General features: G+C 30.6%; 1 protein-coding gene across 1 annotated transcript; it reads right to left on the bottom strand.

The window, feature by feature from the left end:
• Positions 1–684: 684 nt before the first annotated feature.
• LOC126846988 (inactive pancreatic lipase-related protein 1) lies at positions 685–14,573 on the bottom strand. The gene is made up of 8 exons (XM_050586908.1): positions 14,417–14,573; positions 5,962–6,071; positions 5,069–5,312; positions 4,368–4,516; positions 4,065–4,245; positions 3,239–3,504; positions 2,042–2,210; positions 685–1,693 (listed from the first exon to the last, which is right to left on the bottom strand). Exons 2-8 carry the CDS (start codon positions 6,026–6,028, stop codon positions 1,591–1,593), a joined length of 1,179 nt encoding a protein of 392 aa, XP_050442865.1. The 5' UTR covers positions 6,029–6,071; positions 14,417–14,573; the 3' UTR covers positions 685–1,590.
• Positions 14,574–16,211: the final 1,638 nt, after the last annotated feature.

Genomic DNA, 16,211 nt, shown 5'->3' with positions numbered 1-16,211 from the left:
TTTATTTTTCCCCCTTTTAATTATGCAACTCTTTCCCAAACAAATATCGTCAAACAGTATTTAAAAAATATATTTACATTATTCACTAAAGGGTCCTAGGGCATATGAAAAGGAGGGTGTAGTGGTTTAATACTTCGGGTCTGTTTTAAGTACACCATAATAATATTTCGGTTCCACTATGCATCTCAATTGAACTGTACAAACTTATACATAATATATTATAACATTTGAAAACTCCTATCAAGGATATGCTAATATCACCTACTCCAAGTAGTATTTTGTATAGTATACACTTAGTTCTTATTATCTTCCACGGTGAAAGCAGTGAAAGTAGTGTAATAAATTATATTATAATTAGATACATAACTTGGAAAAAACGCGTAATACTTGCCCTTTATAGTGTTGGGTATACACAATAACATTGGACTATATTATTTGAATTTACAGACGACCGATGAGCCACTAGAGAAAATATTATGTCTGTCGGAAAAAATCCAGTTTGAAAATTATAACAGCCAAAAAATATATCATCGTGTCGAGTTGCCAGTTCGACGTTTTTATCGTTTGATTTCTTACGACCGTTTTTTTGTGATTAGCGAATAAAGAAAACCAAATAAATAATTTTACCTTGCTATGTCATTCCAATATAATATAATATATACATAAAATAACAATTATTATTCCAGTCAATAGGTTCGACAGTTATTGCTAATTAGGAATAACGACACGAAATTCAAGAAAAAACATAAAATTATTATATACATTAAGTGATATATTTTTTTTTATTAAAAAATATATTCTAGTGGATAACATAAATAATATTATAGTATGTACATTATATGCAAATGGTAGGTGTACGTCAGGGAGTGGCTATGGTGGTTTTAATGTGACGCAAACAGAAGGGCTAAAGTCAGTCTGCCTAGTTAGTAGGAAAATAGATTACTGTTTAATATACCACGGTGATAAGATATGAATGACGTCAGTATCTTGAAAAAAACAACAATATTTCAAGTAAAGTGGTAAAAACTTATTTTCATCATAATGTAGAGTACCACAACAACGCTCGACAATGGAGACTTTTTTTTTCTTTTGTGTGGTCACACTGGTTTTAGTCCTTCTGTTTACACACAATAGCTAGTAGATGTTAGTTCATCTCTTTACATTATTACTCTATGGTATAAATGGCATATATTATGCATAATAATGTTTTTCAGTAATTATTGTACACAGATTTCAAGTAAATCGTTTAGAACGGCACTTACAAAAAAAAAAAAAAATACCATAATATAAATGTACAAAACAGCTAAAACACTAAAATTTACACTAATTACAAGGTTAAAACTAAACCGAGAAAGGTTTTTATTTGATTATCGTTTCCAACCCAATCGTTCTAATAATGTACAGTTTTAGTGCTCTTTTATCAACTAGTTTTGAAAATATGTGTTGATCAAAAACAGCCAACGGGATCGGTTCACACAGCACAACAATATAAAAGGTAGGTATCACAATTAAAAGTATTTTTTTTTTTATAACATGATTATTGTCTATTGACTAGGTCTATATTATAGTACACAATAACAATATTGCACATCATCCAAAAATGAGATTAGCAGCACGCGCAGCTCTCTGTTTTGGGAACCCTTTTGCATACGGTTTTTTGGCGTTTGTGCTTAAATAATAAATACCTCGTGCTCTGGAAAACAAAACAAAAAAAATTGTACATATATTATTATAAGAGCATTATTAGTTTAGCTTTCTATAAAAAAATAAACACAAGCGGCGAGATTATGTCAGGTTAGGTTGGCAACACGTCTACTAGAATGCGTTTCTTCCATGTCTTCTGAGAACCTTTCTGCCTTTGCAGTTATAATTATTTTAACGGTAGTTTATTTTTGCACTAAATAGACAACAACCAAATGAACAATTTAAACTAACGCAGATACAATCCAATGGTTTACTCAACCCACCAAGTGATCCAAGCTTTTCTATTACAATATATTTATTAATACAAGCCAGTGATTAACAAGAATATTGTACTTACTTATGCGTCACGTGCTCACCCATCAATACATAATCGGACTCTGGTGGATCGCAAAGACCTAGGTTGAAGTAAAATCGATTCGAACAAGGCAATGCCCAAAATCCGATATTACTGTTGATCGACTCAATGAAGTAAGGCGTCACTTTGGTATGGTCACATGACAACGTTTCTGGAATAATGTTTTGGAAAACATTTATTTTAATAGCATACCGGTAAAAAGTCAATGGTAAGAACCAAGGATATACATAATATATTTTCTATTTAAAAAAATAATTGGGGTTTTCTCGATTTTTTTCGGAACACAATGTCTGAACAACAAATAAATTATTCCACCATAGTAAATCATCTTACAAAACAGATACGACAAGCAACATTTTTAGATTTTCCAAAATAAATTGGGATTTTTTTCAAAAACGTTGCATCCATTTATTTTAAACAATTTTAAATTTTTGATTTCTTTTTTAGCGAATTACAATTATTATTGTTTGTTTACTAAACAGAAAAAACTTTTTTTGACAACATTGGACAACCCATTATTATTAATTTAACTATATTATTTTGTTAGCGGTTTTGTATATTAATCGTTATCCCAAGGTTTATTTATGAGTAAAAAAACGGAAGTCCCAAATTTTTGAAAACTGAAAATGGAAAAGTTGTTTTTTTCATTTCTAACCTCTACCGCGGTCTGTTATTCATACAAGTAACATACATAATACAATACACCTATACGTACAAATACATTTATATTATTTAAATCTTCGAATTATGAAACGGAAGCTAAGAGTTGTATTTATAGAACACGATGATATTTTTAGGCGTGACGCGTTACGCACTTTCACTGATAAGGAACGGCTGATAAGGTTCATACGCGTTCTAAAAAAAACATTAACACGTTTATAGTGCTGTTTTTTTTTTTTACAAACGGACAGACAGAAGAGTTGCATAAAAACGTCATTTTCTCCACTTCAAGGAAGAACAATGAAGCGTGGATATGTTTTTGAGGCGTTTCCACCACCGGCCGGTGTTTATGTTAATGTCCATGTTTATTTTCTCATCGCCTGTCTCTTATCAGCATCAGTAATCAGCTGTTTCTTATCACTGTCGCGAAAACGGTAGCGGAAAATTGATGACCATACAATTTCGGATGGACCCCAGCCCTAAAAACTTATCCACTGTAAATTAATTGGACGGACTTACGTATTATGCTGTCGCTGGCACAACCTGGCTGCGACGTACCACCGTTTACATAAAAATCAGCGTGACCACTTGGACCCCATTGGCCTAATACACCGGCCGCCGTGTGAATAATGTCGACAAAGTGGGCATCGGATGGATCTAGATCTCTTGACCGGTTGTTGCCCATGTAAAATATTATGGTCGGATCCAGACCAGTGATCCGGCCGATTTTGCCGTTCTCTATGAAGTTCGACGTCAACCCGGCAATATGAGCTCCAACGCTGTATCTAAAAAAAAAAAATGATATAAGGAAATCAGCCGACCGGTTCGAAGCCAAGTCATGTGAACATCTTCCAACAGATGAGTTCATGAAAACTTGTAAGTAAATGTTCCGTTTGGAGCTAGGAAATATGTATTTAGTTTGAGTTCCTATTTCGGATTCCGGCTCTTCTGATGTGGTTTCTCAAACATAAATATTCCATAAAACTATCAACTAGAACGTTAGGTTAACGTTTTTTTTTTTTTTACAAAAAAATGAACTTTGTACATTTTACAAATGTACTTTGTTTGTACACTAATTGATGGCCTAATCGTTTGTGAAACAATCAATATTACATTTTAAACCAAACCCAACCCGATTCTAATCTACTTAAAATTGGGCTTATCTCTCATAAAATACAACATGTTCAATTGAGACTTATTGTACTTTTAATTTGTTTAAAAAATGCATGCATATTGAATACACGCATGCATTCAAATATCTGTCGAGTTTGACACTCTTCGTTGTCGGTTGTAATGTTAAAAATTCCGGTAAATATAATTTATATTATAATTTAAGTGCGATTACCCCATCAAATGCAGTTTATCCGGAGGAACTCCTCGAGGGTGAGCGGCCAAGTAATTTGCCAATTGAGCGATGCACATGCCACAGAACCTCGGTGCCCATTCCACTTGGTTCAGACACGGTATTTGTGCTAAGGTCGAGTAGTCTACGATTATTATATTGTAGTTGCCTCTGGTGAAATACGCTACAGTGGAGATAAACCAAATAGGAGTATTATATGTTATACATGTTAGATATAGTAAAAATAACAAAAACTATATGTTATTTATAAAATAATTTATTAAGTATCAGACAATCTATACGTACCGTTCCGAAGATCAGTACTTGGAGACAGGTTTCTGCCGCCTTGGAAGCCATGAATTATGATTTTTACCGGGTACTTAGGGTTGAAATGTGATGAATACAATGACTCCGGATCGGTTACATCTAGTAAATCAGGCGTTTTCTGTGTCAGTCTGAAAAACATAACTCGAGTATTAGCATCGTTGCTGGCCCTTTTCAATTTGTTTGCCGTCAAAAAACCGATAATGCAAGCATTTCCTTTATTATAGTGGTTATAATTAAATTCTTATCAATCGTCATTCTTATCGCTATCATATTTCTTATCAGTGAATTTCTATCAATCGCCATTCTTATCACTGTCGCATTCTTGATCAATTTTTTAACGAATGGTCCAAAAATAGCTAGGCAAGTTACGAATTTATACTATACACTGAACAATCTAAATTAAATATCGTGTTTTCCAAATGTATATGTATTTTTTTTTTAACATTTTCGATATTTACACTTGACAGCATATTTTTGAATGTCGAGTTTTGTCATTTTTCCCAACACTGATGTCTCGTTCGCTCGTTTCCTTTATTTATCTTTTTAATAACTTATCTTATCACTATAATGCCATATCTAATCGGATGATTTGCTTTCTTATCACGTCGTTTTTCGAAAACTCTATTGTCGGAGTCATGTTGAAAAAATTGTATTACTTTAATATGCCAAAACAGACTCACCTAGTGTACAAAAAGAATTGAATCTTCGGATGAGGACATGAGAACGGGGGTTCAATGCACGATGAAGAGTTGTACAGCTCTTTCACCGAGGTGGGTGGTTTTATTGGTTGCTGTTTCGTCGGACCACCCGCGCCTATCGAGTTTGCATTGGTTTGCCGAGCAGGTATAAGCTGGGCTAATCCAACAGCAGTCAGTGGTATTTGGAGTTTCTCGGGTTCGGTTTTTCCTTGGCATGTAACTTCACCTGAAAGTTTTGTAAATTATACACAATTTTCAAGACATTCAAACTTGGAGAGGTATGGGGAAAGTTTGATATAACAAAAAAAAAAGGCTAACTATAGGAGAAGTCATTCTCTGACACTCCTTTTGAAAGTATATCAAGTGTACCTAAGTATAAGTATGTCAATTTTTGTTTTATAGAAAGGCTTATGGAGCTAAAAAGGTCGATTTTGGCTGGGGATGTGTCAAACATTTATCAATTGAATTCGTTTGTAATATTGTGGATATCGGGGTAGAGTTGATGGGATGGTGATAACTGATAAGATATAAGTGGTAATCGTTTACTCCTGGATAACTGATAAGAAGTTATTGATAAGCGAACCAAGTGACAAAGAAACAATCAACGAGATAATGCCATAAGAAATGTTTATGATCTAATGTTTCTCTTGCAAAGGGGCAAAAATGATAATTTTCATTTTGTTATTAGTATAATAATCAGTTAGATTTATTAGAAAAAATACATATAAACGCCTTATAACAATTAATTTTTTCACTTTGGTATAATACACATTGGAAAGTGACTGTGAGTTGGTCTTAATTTTTATAAAATTTAGCCTTTTCCGTTTCCTTTAACAGCGAACAGGTCGATTAGCACTGCTATAAACCAAACTAACCTATAGCAATAGAATTAATTAGAACGTAGAATAGTATTTGATAACGCGCCATCTTATTCCCGGCCATGGTTCGTTCATGTTCATGCTAGTATTATTTCCATTAGTTCATCCTGAAACAATTACATAGACAATTATTTAAAGAAAAATAGTTAATATCAAAAAAAAAGTTATTTGTTAAATTTCAAAATTACTGATTTTTTTAGGTAAATTTTTTTTAGTAGGTACACTGATTTATAATTTTCAGACTATAGTGTGAAAATTAGATTGTAAGTGTGAGCTGTGCATTTTTTTGTATGTAGATAATAGGTATTTTACAAAACTGGTCATATAAGTGATATAATTCGAGTAAAATTAAAAAATTAAGAGTTTATTTAATTTTTAAATTTCCTCAGTTGAGCCAAATGTGAATATTTATTGAACGAGCTAACTCAAGTTGACTCGAAATAAAACATAAGTTTAGAATAATACAAAATTTCTATCAATCCAGATACAAATTAATTTTGTTAAGTTTATACAAAAGTTTTGGCATTACAAAAAATAACTTTGGTCGAGTTGCAAAGTCGAAAGTGACTTTAAGCATTCAATCTGATTATGATAACATAATATATAAATCTATTATCATATTCGGGTTAGATTTATTATGTTACATATATTTATTTTTGGTTACTAACCCAAAATTAATAATTAATTTGTAACCATGGTAACCACGGTAACCATAGTAACCGTATGATTCGCGTGTTCTAAATTACAAGCATAGCTTCTGCCGGGGATCCCGTGACCCACACAGCTTTTTTTTTTTAAATTGTAATGTTTAGACGTTTATTTTATTTTATACGTCTATTAAGCAACTATAAATATTTCTATAGGAATAATAAACTATTGAACCTATATCATAATATTTTTAATACTATAATATGTTACCTTCAGGTTTCAATATACTAAGAAAATCAATTAAAGACGACTTTTACGATCGGACATTATGATTACAACACACTACGGTAATGTAAGACAATTTTCGATTTGTTTTATACCTAATAATTATTATTTATTGTTGTGATGGTATATATTATTTTGAATCCTGGCCCCAAGCTAGAAGTTGATCGTCAACAGCGCCCATGTTGTAATTTTATTGTTTTTTTACAGATTGAAAGAAACAAACCTGGTGACGTCCATTTAGGATTTCGTCATTGAAATGATAAAAAAATACATATATTATTATATAAAAACATTATCCAAATGAATATATCACGCATCGAGACGCAAACCCAACCTGACCTTTCCGATAGTGATAAGAGATATCTGACAATGGCTCCTGATAAGAGACAGCTGATGATAAGAGATCAGTGACAAAATCGAGAGGGAGATAAGGGAGGGACTTGTATTTAGAGAGAGGGAGAATCCCTAAATTGGTATCGTTGATTTTGGCCACGATAATGCATTCGACGCCTAAATCAGTCACTTTTTAAACATTAATTTTAGCTTCTACTATTACTATTTACTGTCGGGTTTTATTATTATGATTGTTGTTGTTATAATATCAAATAAGACAAATGGCATATTTGACGCGGTTTATCTGTTGTATAGGTACTAAAATCCCTTCTCGTGGGTACCATAAGACATAGTCATGAACACATTTCTTTTTTTCCTTCGAGGAAGAAACTTATTTTTTATTTCAAGTTTCACGTTGACAACGCATAAATGATCCGTCAAAAATACTCTTGACGTGGCCATACCTATTTACAAGTACTTTTTTTAAAATTTTTTAATTTTTTTTTTAACTTTCAAGGTAATGTACTTTTTTTGACCTTTTTGAAAGTCTAGGAAATCGTACCCTACACTGTGTATGCAAGTTTGTTGCCGTATGGGAGGCCACAACGTGTATTCCCTATCCGACCGGTACCGGTTGTGTATCGTGATGTAAGACGCCATAATCTAAAACCGGGTCAAGGTTTGACCTATACGTCGTTACCTCATTACGTTTTCGATATCGAGAAGAACCGTTTGCCCGTGCTTAGGCCAAAAAAATTAATATAAATATTTTTGTAAAAAAAAAAAATTTGCCATTTTCAAAAAAATCTGCAATAAAAAAAAAAAACAAAATAATCGCACTTAAATTCTAACGATAACGAGCAGCGTTAGGCGGTTCCGTTCAGGCGGTTTCCCCTGAAATTCTATACTTAAAGTTTTTTGAGTATTTAATGATTTTTTTTTGTTTTTTAATATTACGCAATACCGCCGGAACGGAACAACGATAGGCCTAATGATATTATATTGTACACAATGGCAACGTTGACTTGATAATGATCTGAGAACAATGGTTTTTTGAAATGAATACAACATTTATGAATGGAGTTTCATTGTAATTTGTTATCATGTCAAATCGTAGAAGATTTTTTTGCACTCGGAATTCTAGTCTAAAAACGTAGGTTATTTTTGATAAAAATCAGTTGAAAAACATAAATATTGTCAATAAATATATGACTTTAACTTTGTTTAAAAAAAAAAAAATGACACTTAAAAATTTTAAAAATGGTGTAAAATATTTTGAAAAATAACAAAATTAAACATAATTTGCTACTTATACAGGTAAACAGTTGTTAAAAACTCCATTGAAAAACGCATAAAATATTAAAAATTATCATAGTTTTTTGAGACAATTTTCAGTCTAAGTAAAAGTAGTCTAAGAGTATATTTTTGGCAAATTGTGTTATTTTTTATTGTACCTTTTAAAAACATAAACATTTTTTTTTTCCAAATTTGATTTCTGTTATGAAATCTACTTAAACCGTCACTATAATATAAACTAACGTCTGCACGATTTACAAAAATACCCTGGTACTTTTATTTAAAAATGAAATGTTATTTTGATTTCTAAACTTTGATTAATGATTCTAGAGGTTAGACAGGCTTTAATTATAGTTACACAACAAAGACCGGAGACCGGTCAAAATACAATTTTAAATAATTGTTAAATTACCGTTTGTTAATTTGTGTATGTATTTTAAAACTACAGATAACTGTTGTAGTTGAAAAGTAAACAAAGTCAATAACATAATATTATGATCAAACACTAAGTTACACATTAAACGATGATCATTTTACAATTTTGAATAGAGCAATGTCATTCATTTACAGGTTATTTTTTATTTAAACATAAAGTTTCTTCTTTCCAAAAAGTCAATTTTGCTTTGAGGTGAATTCAACCAGTCCTCTACCGATGCCAGCAGGTTTTTTTTAAGTTAAACTAAAAAACGAGATAGATTTAAAGGGCAATACCTTACAATTAAAATACAAGCATTATAATGTCAGAAGCGGTTGTTAGGTGAAGTACGCGCACCACTGACCTAGTACTCGTTAAGGAAAGCCAGGTATATAGTTTATAGGTAACCTTGAGCATAAATATGATTTTAGATAAAAATGTAATCTTATGAAAAAAATCACAGTAATTTGAATATTGTAATTACTTCCAAAACCAATTGGTTATACTTATTACAGACATTAGGGCAACTGAGGTCAAATTTTGGTGAGGTCGTAGCCATCGTGACGATTATGCTTGTCAATACACATAACAACAATTATTCTTTCAGTGGTCTTTTGGATATTTAAAAGGATTTGGTCCATCCAATCTCTGTTATTAGAAAATATTTATGTATAGCAATTTCCGGGAGGAAAACAATTTAAAGAAACATCAATTTTAAGGGGACTGCGGGGGAAGGCTGAGCCTCCCTTAAGCCCACATGTATAAGTTGCCTAAAAATACTTATTACAAAATAACGGATAATATAATTTTTGTATTTGCTACCGAAAATGGTTAAGACAATTATTAAATTTCAAATCAATTTTGACAATTTTACTATCCGAGGCTGTAATAATGAACAAAATTGGGTCTAGTGTTGACAGTGTTTATCTCGCATTAAAAATATTCTATTAACATGTAGACAGACTATTTAATTGTTTTAGCCATGTAATAATTAATAATACTAAATTATTGTGTACTTAAACATTGTTTGAATAATTTTTTTATTAGTTTCAATATATTATGGAACAGGATTTTTCAGAAATCTATCAATAGTATTTAAAATACAAACGACAACAGTTATTCGATGGTAATTATTTATATTATAAAAAAATCATTAAAAACTGTACACGGTGATCAAGACTATAATTTTTTTTTTAAATAAAAGTACACGCAAGTACAAGGTTCTTTTCAATATAGTATTAAATAACATAATAAAGTCTGACATAATATCGTTACATATAATGATGACATGTTTTAAATAATAATCATTAAAACAAACAAGGATAAATTCATTAAAATTGTATTTTACAACTCATACATGATAATATAACCTAGTTAAGAAATAACATTCGAGTAAACCACATGATTATGCATTTTATCAAACTATATAATATGATAACACCTTGAATTAATTTTTAAATTGCTCACCTACAACCGACATGGAATCGAATTTATTATTTAAAAATCATTGAAATTTGGTAGCAAACACGTTTGGAGGATATTTTAGCGAATAACATTAATTGTAAAAGTATATTTTATCGTTCCAAATTAAACAAATGCATAATAAAGTATTTAAACAGTTTGTAAGTGCTTTTTTTGTATAATTATATTTGAAAATATTATTTCACATAAATCTAATATACTCTACATTTAGAAAATATAGAAAACCAGTAAATATAGAAACCCTTTTTTTTTATATAGATAAATTGTAAAAAAATTATTCGAATAAGAATTTTTGTCGTTCAAATTGTTTTTGTAAAAAATGTCAATAACAATAACTATAGCAATTTCTTGACTCTCAATTCCATAGGATTGTGTGCTATGAAAAATAAGAGCAAACTTTTACTTGCAAATACCAATAATGACGTTAAATCAATTGTACACTTTTGCACGAAATATGTACAAACGCGTTTGAGTGTTGAATTGAAAATTTTGCAATGTACTATTAATATTATACTTCAATTATAATTTATACACTCACACTGGGCGGATTACATCTTAACTAAACTATATATTTATATACATTGTTATATACACAAGTGAATAAAGAAACCCAGAGGCATCTCGCCGAACACCGTATTTTGATTTTAAATGAAATATTTATATGAAAAAAAAAAAAATAATAATAATTATAACGGTTTGTGTTTAGATATAATTATAATGTTTGCAACCATATCACGATCTCGCTGTTTCATCATCATCATATCAAATCCGAACACACGCCATGTTATTATTATATACTGAATTAGATTGTTAGCTGTTCAATTTTGGCCATCAAACTGAATAAAACAGAATTTTATTTGGGGGGAAGGGGGGCATGGAAATAACTTCTACATTGACTATATTGTTATCAATGCGGTAAATATAGATATTTCGATTTTTTAATGTCATTACCATTTAATTTTTTGCACATTGTATCAATTCTAGTTGTGTTTTTGAGAAAAAAAATACCAAACAACTATAAATTTCTCGAAGAAAGTGGCTTAGTTTACATTTTATAAAAAAAATCCGCAAAATATAATGCATTTTTAAACGGTCGGTAATGTGCAATTTATTTCATGTGCTATTGTAAAGGTTGCTCCGAGTACAGAATCAATCTGATCCGGTACTTTGATTGGTCCAATCGGTAGAAAAATAAAGCAACTCTGATTGTTATTGTTTCAGTGAAATTATGCAAACAGACATTTGTGTATCAATTTTTATACGGCTATAAATATTAACCCGACCGGTCTAACGGTAGTCAACGGTAACAGGAAGCCCATTAAATACTTATTAAAATGATTTGTTTGGTCTCGAATTTTTTTATTGGCTCGTTAAAAAAACATATCAATAACCAACGGTGATTAAAATCCGGCCAATTTTCAAACCGGCAATTGCTTATTACAGTTGTCTACTGAAGAAGTTTAGTTTCTATTAAAGTTATAAATAAACCGGCAATCCCGTTATGTACATATATTTAGAAAAACACTTTCTATCGGGAACATCTGCTCTTTTATTATTAATATTTTTTTTTTTTATTAGAAATAACCCAAACATATTTTAATTTTCGTCGATTCAAATTAAACGACTCATCTGAGCTCACATTAAACCCATTAGAAAACATACAAACTGCAAAACTATAGAACCGTTAGGTAATAAAAGAAAATCACTTTCTAACGTCGAGACTCTTGAAAATCAATGACCGTCGTAGTTGTGTTTAATAATATAGGAGCAAGTTTTGAGTCATTATAAAAAATAACGGTTTTGGACGTTTTTAAATGTACAATTATTCACTCTGGCAAACACAATAATAATAGATTTACCTACCTATAGAAACTGAGCATTGTGTGTTTACATGATATTACCGTATGATTAAAATTATCCAAAAGCGTTACATTATTCCTTAGTAACTTTTAAAAAGTATAAATAATGTTTTATTAAAATAATTTCAACAAGTACATTTTTATACTTTTATAAAGCTGATGGGAACAGTTGTTCCTATCATTACTAGCTCTAGAGTTAGGCGAATGTAAACAAATAAAACATACTATGTTGGTGAAATTTTTTAAATAAAAAAAAATCAACATAATTTCTACTTAGAATTTTCTATTTTATTAATTTTGTAACACTGTTGTACGACAACGTTATAAAAAAAAAAAACATTTATGGTAAAAGTGTTTAAACTGACAGTACATTAATTAAATAGTACTGAATATTATTTTTATTTTACAATATAAATTAAATTTTATAATTTTGCTATAAGAGTTTAAAAGGTTTCAGTCTGATTATTGAACAACAGTATTTAACGATAAGGCCTGCACATAAAATAACATAGAGCATCAAGTTTCAAGCATTTGGTTGTTTTTCTAAGATTTTAAACGTCAGCTTTATTAATCTTGTAAATAATCCAACACAAAAAGGTTGTGTATAGTTGAAAACAAATTGTTTTCACATTCTTCCATTGGATATCAATTTTTTACTAATCTGGCCAAGATTTACCTAAGTTTAACTCTTTTAAATTTAGAAAACATTTTGATTCATGTGCAACCCACTATTTAAGAAAATATTGTTAAAAAAGAAACTTGCAAGTTACAAATTTAGTGATTTTTGTAGCTAGTAAAGCGGTATTGTGTTTTATCAGTTTTCTGTAAACGCAGTTCTCGTTGAACTTAAAATACTAATTAGGAATATATTTATATAACAAATAATAGTTACATTAAGTTAAAATTTATTTAGTTCAAAATAAGTAACGTTTTTAGTAAAATAAAAATTAACATTCTACGAATTTTTTTTTAATTTCCAAAATTTGCATAGTCTAATTCAAACGGGTTTCTTTTCTAAGATTCGTCCATATGGATATAACTACTATGATATTTAATATTGTTTTATTTCCTTAAATTTCCATAAAAAAATAGAGACATGCAGGTTGTGTACGCCATAAAACACATTTTGGCGGCAAGTTTACTTAGGTTTTAGTTTATATTTTAAAATAAAAAGAAATTGTTTTATATTTTATGAATAATAATAACATTAATATATCAATACAAACAATAATTTATACAAATTTATATTAATTAATATATTAATATATTAATAATATACATTGTATTTATATTAAACATTTTAGATGGGTTTGTATATTTTGACTGTAAAAAAAATTCAAAATTTATTTAATTTTATGAATTATACCAGGTGCTTGAAGAAATACTACTCAAGATGGTTTGATTGCAATTCTGTAAAGAGATATGAGTTCTTTGGCTTACTTTACAAAGTTATGTCGGAAACGGATTTTTTATGTAAAAAATTGTTTTTAATTCATTCAATGAAAATCGGTTTATACTACAAAAAAAAACCTAGTAGAGTAGTCAAATAACTAGAATCTCTTTGCAAAATTGTAATCTAATCGTTCTAAGTAGTCTATACAAATAAATCATTATTACTATTCTAAGTAGTTTTGTCAGGCTTTTAGGTCTGAAATAAACCATAAAAGGCTTTTGCTCGTAGAACAAATTATACAAATAAAAAATGCTACCTTGGAGCTTTTTGACAAAAATAATTGACACGACCGAAATTTTTAAAAAAAAACCACTTCTTACTTAAGTCATATTGCCCATAAAAAACTCCTTAAAAAAACCGCCCGCTTCCAGTGATAGCAAAATACAGAAAAAACATATTATAAACACTTTTTTTTTATATATATATATATATATATATATATACGTCCGGTAAGAGAAGTCACCGGCGAAAGTGACGCTTAAAATTAAAAAAAAAAAAATTCAAACGCTAAAATATATAATAAATAATTCGATTATAACTAATTCTCATACTTAGTCGTTATCAACTGAAAAATACAAATCGTAACCTATGAAATCAGCCGGGGCATTGCCGGGGTACAGATCGGGGGGGGGTGTGAAAAAAATCAAAAATGTCTCGAAACTCAATTTTCGGTGTACTCACGTGAGGAGAGGTACCTTGGCGAAACACACACAGAGGCCTAGGTCCGATCGTCGGGCGAGGCACGCGGTCAACTGAACGGCTGCCGTACGGTGTTTTTGGTCGAGTGAAAGTGAACGTGTGCACGATGGTCCTATGCGAGTACGCCTACTCCAGACCGTGATACAGGTACTCTCTTGCCGGGCAGCAGCACACTTGGTGGCGGTGGCGGCGATGACCGTCTCTCCTTTCCACGCAACGGTAACACATGATATAATAATACAAGTATAGCTATAACAATACGTGTATGTTACCATCACCGTACCTATATAGATATATATATGTATATATATGTATACTAGTTTTCGGTAAACGCGCTAAAATCGCACACGATAAGCGCTATAATCGCACGCACACACACACACACACGCGCGGTGTTATTGCACAGTGTCTGACAGGGTTGCCAACTATCGAATTTAAAATAACCGGCTTTAAATACATTTTATATATTAAATATAAAATATTTTTAACTTACATTGGTTGATAAAAATTTGGAAATAAGAAAATTATTATCGTACAAATAAAATGTATACCTAATCGTTATTATTTTGTCATTATCAAATATTATTTATGAATAACGGACATGTACGTCTGGAATCAGCTGCTGTCAGTCGGCAGCTCGGCACTGGGCAGTCGCGCAGTGCTACCATATGACAACAAAAAAGGTTATTGCATTAACAACTTGGTAGAAAAGTATAATAAAAAGGTATAATGATAAATCATTGACAACGTACATTTATTTATGAACAATAAAATAACCGGCCTTTTTATATGGCCGGTTTGATGCAAAACCGGCAGCCGACCTAGGTATTAAAAAACCGGTTAGGCCGGCCAAAAACCGGTCGGTTGGCAACCCTGTTGCGCACCGTTTTGATAATGTCACTGATACGCGTTTTTTTGCGGAACGAGGAAAAGGATGTAATTCAAAATATGTAGTAGTTTGAATTGTTTGACTATTTTTGTTTTAAAAGTGCTACATATTATAGCAGTTATCGGGTACAACATTAACTCGTGTAGTAGTAATTAGTCGAATAAAGTAACCCAAAAGCATATTTACGTTTTTTATTTTGTTCTACGCAAAGGTAGAATGCATTTTTAAGGACACACACGCAATGTGCTATAACACCGTTGGTAAATATTTACACAATTATGAAAAATGTTGTGCCATAACGTTAAGAATTTTTGGTGTATTATCACAATCGTATCAATTATTGGTTATCGCGTCGATTCGTTTAGTTTCAGAACTTGTTTAAGTCGATCGGTACGAACTGTTATAAAAACAGCGATAATTATTTAGCGACTAATAAAATATGTTTAATTTGAAAGTCATAATGACAAATATAGTAAAATAAAAAAAACGTTTAAGTTGAACATTGTTGCAGGATGGCAACATAAAAAGAATATAATGTGAAGTTTTTTTTTGTTTCAAAAAACGAATACCTACCTAACTGGTGTTGTCAGTTTTTTCTGAGGAATTTTTAATCAAACCTGTCGGATGATGTATTTTAATTTTGTTGTGTTTATAGTACATTTTTTATACGTCGATAATACATATTTAAATCAATTAACTTAAACGCAGCGTGTATTTTATTGTACTTGGAGTTTAGGATATTTTTCCAAGACATTAAAAGTAGATATATTTTTATTCAGAATGTTTGGTCTGCCGTAAAACACATTAGACAAATTAGTAACACAGTAAGAACTTTAATAGAGTATGATGAGAAAAAGACGGTGAAAAAAACATGTGTAATAATAATAA

The sequence above is a fragment of the Adelges cooleyi genome, unplaced genomic scaffold (assembly GCF_023614345.1).
Source record: "Adelges cooleyi isolate 19-005CV unplaced genomic scaffold, UGA_ACOO_1.1 ACOO_flye_CR_arks_rails_tigmint_CR_PRNA_9, whole genome shotgun sequence".
NCBI classification, from domain to species: Eukaryota; Metazoa; Arthropoda; class Insecta; order Hemiptera; family Adelgidae; genus Adelges; species Adelges cooleyi.
Note: the sequence above shows the minus strand (reverse complement) of the source record. Positions and strands in the feature narration are given on the sequence as shown.

What these genes read in the sequence shown, in the direction of transcription:
- LOC126846988 (XM_050586908.1), bottom strand. Translation starts at nt 6,028, where the DNA reads ATGGCCGGGAATAAGATGGCGCGTTATCAAATACTATTCTACGTTCTA. An exon ending in CAATTCTTTTTGTACACTAG is followed by an intron (nt 4,517 to 5,068) that starts GTGAGTCTGTTT and finishes TATGTTTTTCAG; the next exon opens with ACTGACACAGAAAACGCCTG. An exon ending in AAGTACTGATCTTCGGAACG is followed by an intron (nt 4,246 to 4,367) that starts GTACGTATAGAT and finishes TCTCCACTGTAG; the next exon opens with CGTATTTCACCAGAGGCAAC.